Source organism: Coloeus monedula, assembly GCF_965178545.1.
Source record: "Coloeus monedula genome assembly, chromosome: 3".
NCBI classification, from domain to species: domain Eukaryota; kingdom Metazoa; phylum Chordata; class Aves; order Passeriformes; family Corvidae; genus Coloeus; species Coloeus monedula.
The window spans coordinates 43,886,466-43,892,731 of NC_138783.1; the positions used below are offsets into that span (position 1 = coordinate 43,886,466).

General features: G+C 38.5%; 1 protein-coding gene across 3 annotated transcripts in view; it reads left to right on the forward strand.

Moving 5' to 3' along the window:
* ATM (ATM serine/threonine kinase) overlaps positions 1 to 1,449 on the forward strand; it is a 58,426-nt gene extending 56,977 nt beyond the window's left edge. For 2 of the 3 annotated variants that reach the window (XM_082279385.1, XM_082279387.1), the window contains one exon: positions 74 to 1,449. In XM_082279385.1, coding sequence (XP_082135511.1) covers positions 74 to 257 — 184 coding nt within the window. In that variant the 3' untranslated portion in view covers positions 258 to 1,449. The remainder of the gene's footprint in view (positions 1 to 73) is intronic. The other variant, XM_082279386.1, reaches the window with a different exon arrangement.
* The last annotated feature ends 4,817 nt before the right edge of the window (positions 1,450 to 6,266 follow it).

Consider the following 6,266-nt stretch of genomic DNA (forward strand, 5'->3'; position numbering starts at 1 on the left):
TCTCCCTGGCTGTTGCTGATGTTGTTCAGGATCCACACCTACAGCACCTGTTTTTCTTTTTTTATTCTGCCAGCAGTGACGACCAGAGTTTTAACAAGGTGGCTGAGCGTGTTCTGATGAGACTTCAGGAGAAGCTGAAAGGTGTTGAGGAGGGAACTGTGCTCAGTGTGGGAGGGCAGGTGAACCTCCTCATACAACAGGCCATGGACCCTAAAAATCTGAGCCGACTCTTTCCTGGATGGAAACCCTGGGTGTGACTTGGAAGGATCCAACATGCTTTTACAAGAAACCTGTTCTTTTGCAGAAAGTGTCTTAACATTTCAAATTGGTATTTCACAATTAAAACTTATCTCAGGAGCAACCATGAAGCCTTATACATATTAGCATTTGGTGGATGGGTTGGAGTTTTTTTTCAGTAACCTGTTACTGAGAAACATTTTTTGTTCTGCTTAGATTCATCATACAGTCTAAAGCACCAAGCACTGTGCTTTGATGTTCCTTGCAACCCACGAGGACTTTGCTTGGGCAGACTGGATGTGTTGTATTCTTAAAACATGAAATTCATCACTGTTGTGTCTCTGCTAAAATACTGGACTCTTGTGTCTGGTAATTCTGTGTGGTAACATGACTGTGTAGAATGGATGATTCAAAAACCAGGACTCATGATATAACCAGCTAAAGTACATTTCCAAAAGGGGGTTATACTTTCATTCCACAGTGAAAGGAAAGAAAACCAGAGACTGTCATGCGTAATGAATCAAGGGGTTTTGGGGTTTTTTAAGCTTAGTTAAATGGACACTTCTGTATGTAGGTGCAGACTTTAGGTCAAGTATAGTATGGCTGCTTTTTTTTCTGTTGTAAACTAAATTATGCTGGTACTTTATTTTTATATTACACTTACAGTATGAAAGAATAAAAAATATTTAGCTTTTGCTGCTCAGACTTGACAAAACATAATTGACTATACAATAAACTTTAGTGTATCAGAAAGGCTTGTAAAGCAAACGGTCACTGTATCTGCAATAAACACCTCTCAGAAACATCAAAGTTGTATTCCAGGCACAGAAATCCCATCCTGAATGCACATGGTTTTACAGAAAACATTGCTCCTTCTTAAAAAACAAGAGATTGGATAGTCAGTGAATATGGATAATCAGAGAATCCATTCAAATAGTGGTCTAACTGGCCTAGTTAATAAATCTTCCCAAATCATCTTTATAGTTAAAAATATGAATAAAGGTTGGTGTACCCTTGCATTATCTTGGTTTACATTTCACACCTTTTTTACAGCAGCATAGATGAAAAACTCCTGTTCCAGTCACCATTTCATGGATTTTTATTTGTATGGTGTTCCCACAATTGTTATGCTAGATCTTTATTTTATAAGATACCGTCTATGTGGCAAAATGAGTCTCTTGCACTAGGTTTTCATTAAGCTGAAATAAATTTCTGTTGATCCTTGCAACCAAAAGTGCATCCTGGCTTTTTTGTGGAGAGGAGCTATCATCCAGGGGTACAGTGATCTGTTTGTTCTCTGAAAATGAAACTTAACTGACAGAGCATGCACTCCTTATGTGAAATTTAAGGGATGCTTAGGAAAGGGAGAAAAGTCCTACCAAGCAATGGCAGGTAGGAAAGGACTAAACAAAAAGTCCTTGAACAATTTTTCTTCACCACAGACTGTCCTGGGGTGATCTATAATGTTATTGTATTCCATATCTATCTACGCCCAAAAATTGTTACTGTCTCTTATTAATCATTGTAGTATTTTTGTACAGGACATCCTCAGTAAAGGGAGAGCAGATCCTGCTTTTGTGTGATTCTTTTTTCCATCTAGATACAGATCTTTTAGATTCCCATTGCAGTTGTTAACACTTCCATACAAAACCCAGCTTTGCTTTCCCATACACCTTCCCCAAACTACCTCTGTCTGTGGCAGAGACCTTGAGGTTTCCCAGAGAGATAGATTCTGATTTCTAGATCACACATTTAGTTGTAGGTGTTTCTCAAGCCACTGCAGAGAAAATTATAGCTTTGGAAACTCTGTCCCGAAGTGCTCCATACAGAGTTCAGACTATATAAAATAAACAACTAATCAGGCAGTTGTACTTCTCATGACTCACCTGGAATTTCCAGACACCTTCCAGTCATTGTACCCTTGATCTTACCTTTGCATGGACACTACTGATGGATTTGGGCCCATGAAGCCAAAGGAAAACCTGAAATTACATAGTTGTAGAGTAGCTGCAGCTTGTGGTGTGGACGTTCCTCAATGCCTTCCCACCCCACTGTCCTGTTCTTCAAGGGAATTCAACTTCTTACCAGCAAGGTCACACATCATGAATTTTATCAACACAATCAGTCATTGTTAGACAGAGTTACACTTTGTCCTCAAGTCTCCAGCCCTGCTTCAGGCCCTTAAACGTGCCCTGGAAGTTCCGCATAATACCTATCAACAGGAGATGTTTTGCTCAAATGAGTACTTCCCATGGGCAGCTCCCAAAACAAATGCTTTCATGGAGGAGAGACTCCTGGAGTGTCCTGACCTGTGTTCAGGCAGCTGGCACGTCAGAACTCGACCAGTACTCCTCGGTTAAGATTTTCATTCCACGAAGTTTGCCAAGATACCTGAAATAGCTCACACATTATGTAAGTCTTTAATTTGGAAGTAACATCGCCTTACTCAAAAATTAAAAGTTAAGTCAGTTACTCTAATCAAAAAAAGGAAGCAATGTCTAGCCAGCCTCACTTAGTATCTCTCACTCTGCTTGTCTTCACATTGGTTTGCATTTCCTTTTTCTACCAGACTCTCTGACCACGCCTACAGACCTATGGTTGTATGTACAGATATGTAAACCTATGGTTGTATGTACACATATGTAAACCCTGTTGAGCCAAACCCCATGCAGTGCTATCCACTGTCCCTTTTGCACCCTGTTTCTGAAACGAGCTCTCTGACAAACTAAAGCTGAGAAAAAGCCAAGTGGTGCTGCCCGAAGCAGAGCCCATAAAGTTGGTGATTACTGAGCAGCGTGGAGAATCAGCGATCCAGCTTGCTTGACCCATGGCCCTCAGGCTCCCTAACCCATTTCCTATTTAGCAGTAAAGGTAAAGACTTTAGTTAAGCAAAATCCAAGGTGAACTACATAGTTCCTTAGGGCTTAGGCTTCAGACAGGCCCTGTGGTTAGGCTCCATCTTCCCTAAAAGCAATACTGACTGGAACAAAATGTCCCCACATAACATCCTCTCCTGAGGAACTTCTGTGTCATCAACTGCCAGAAGTAAAGCAAACAGCCTTGGATAGAGAGAATAATACAGTTTAGAGGGGATGACTTTACAGGCAAAAGATATTTAACTAAATTTTACTGAAACAGGTTAAAGATCCTGGTAATAAGAGCTAAAAAGATCACTTTGTAACAACTTTTTCAGCTTTCAAGTTTGAGCATTAATTCAGCAACCTACTGTGCAGAAACCTTGTGCTGTGCTCTGAAGGAATGCATTCTGAAAAACTAAATTATTGCAAATGCATTTTGAGCAGAACATTGACATCGGTGTTTATAAACAGCAGAGTCCCCTATAAAGCAGCTGACATTTGTTTTTTCAGTCAGGCAGTGCTTGTTTAGTCAGCATCTACTGCTGAAATTACAACTCCACATCACAATGGAAGAGAGAAAATAAAAACAAATACTAGCAAAAAGACCACTTAGGATTTGTATCCATTGGAAAAAGGTCTTTCTCAGAGAAAAAGTGAACTTACTGGTGTTATATCTGGTCCTGATACAAAGTCTGTTTCCCTTTCTTGAAAGGGAGTAAAAGCCTGTTTGTGGATATGGATCATGCTGTGATTTAATAAACTCTAAGTCTAAACAAAAGAGTGGAAACTAGTAAAGATATAATTTACATCTTTAAAATTACACTATACCTGCTACAAATCCTTATAACACTAACTTAAAACTTTAAAAAACCCCAATAAAATCAAAGCTAGAGACAGTTCTATTTGTGCTACAGAAATGGAGATAGAAGCAAATTAAATTTCCCTAAGATGGCACATCTGACAGAGTAGTTTCTGTAATGATGAGACATATCTGAAATCAATGCTCTGGGGTTTGGGTCTTTTTTTTTTTTTTTACGTAATGATTTCTACTTCCTATTGTTCCATTGTTTAAAATACAAAATTATTTCTCACAAAATAAGTTTGTTGGTCGATTTTTTTTCCAGACGGCAGTGTGAGTCCTAAATTACATCAAACCATTTCAATCATCTCAGTGTAAAGGAGAGGAGAATCTGGTTCTTCATATGATTTTGTTTTGGTTTTAGACTTGCCTCACTACCTTAATCAGTTGGTTATGTTAACACACCTATGCATTGCATAATGTGCAAGTAGATCATACACACTAAGAGCCCCTTGGCTATGTCAAAACACAGAAACTGATGCCCTATCAGCACACAGCTGTCCTACCAGTGTAATTAAAACCAGTTTTAAATCAATTTATTTAGGTCTGTGAAAACCACTGTGGGTGCAAACCTCCATGTGACACACATCTCATTATAATTATCTCTTATCTGTTCACCTTAATTCTGTCATTTACACACAAGGTCTCGTAAAGCACTGACAATACAGGAGGTATTGTGTTAAGGCAGACATTGTGTACAGAAAGATAAGACCTTCGAGCCTCTGCTTCTCCTCAGGATACACAACAATTACTTAAAGCAAAAGTGTCTTGTCATCATTCAGTTCCAAATGACCAGTTTTACTTTATGTAAAACATGGAAGTCAGCTTGTAGGCTCCCTGTTTCTCACTGTCCTTCTCAACCACTTTCCCTCTCCCTCCTACACTATTTTTTGAGTCTTTGTTCTAATGGTTATAGAGTACACTTTTTTTTTTTTTTAAATTTCAAAAGCCCTTACTGAACATGGCTCTCAGCCTCTCTCTCCCCTGCTTCACTCATTGTTTTCTGGTTTCATTACAGCATCTGCATTACAGTTTAGCTGAGGGGTCTTTTTATAGCTCGTTGGTGAGAAAGAACTACTCATCTCTTAATTATAGGCACGCTTGAAGCTTTTGAAGTTAAATAATGCTTTAAGAAACTGCATGTCTATAAAACCATTTTAAGAAACCAATATGATGGTATTAAAAATATTTTTACATTTCTATCCTATTGCATTTTCCAGTTACTCTTTATTAGAAATACAAATATCTCAGTAAGGAAGTGATCCAATTGACTATACACCAAGGAGTTTAATGGATTTCTTAACTGGAGGAGGAGGCTGTTACTACATGTTCTCTATATAAAATAAGTAATTTACTTTTATTGCTGGCTGTCACAATGCATTTAACATAACCAATTTAAGAAATAACTCATTATTTTTATATTGGTCTTCCAAGTCTCTCTATGAGCTAACTAGAATTTACTGAAAATGCTTTATCATCCACTAAGAAGAAAATTAGGGCTTCCTTGTTGTAGTGTTGCTCAATTTTTTATGATCTGGAAATGATTTCTCCTTGTGGATTAACACAAACCAGCTGTTTTTCTTGAAAGAGTCATAAGACCACTCCTATGTATTGACGTGTGGCCTTTGTCAGTTTTGTTTTGTACAAGAAGACACTATTTCCTAATGCTGGAAGTGTTAAATGGAAAGAAAGTGCTGCAAAGGACTGCATTTTCAGCCATTTATGAGATTGTTTCTCTTCAAAAATACAGTCAGAACCAAAATAAACTTAACCCTAAAACAATTAAGTGCACGTGCAGTGGTGTTACAATCTTGCTTAACAAAACCCTATGCCAACAATAAAACACAATAAAATCAGTTAAATCCTTAGAGTAATTCAAAAGCATAGAAGAAATATACAGAAATCTTGACTGCAACAGCTGCACATTTCAAACCAGGCTTCAGTGGACAGTTAAGGCTTTGGGATTCAGCTGGCTGGCTGACTGCTCTGCTACTACTGCTGTAGAGAAGGGTTCATGGCAATAATTGCATATGGCACTTCACTGTGGACAGTGAGGTTTTCTTTCACCGTGTCAGCCTACATGACAAGCGTGGCAAGTATTGACTTACTTTCTCAGAGATGAGCCCTCCTGAGTCTGGAGCAACAACCACTGAACTTTAGAAATAAACATTGAATCATGACTGGCAGTGATGGGTCTGGCACAAAGGATGTGCCTTCCATAGTACTTTCATCTGGAGTTCTAACTCACTGCACAGATTGTATCTAGAAAGTTATGACAGGGCTCTGTAATTCCTACCTACACAGCCTTTCCT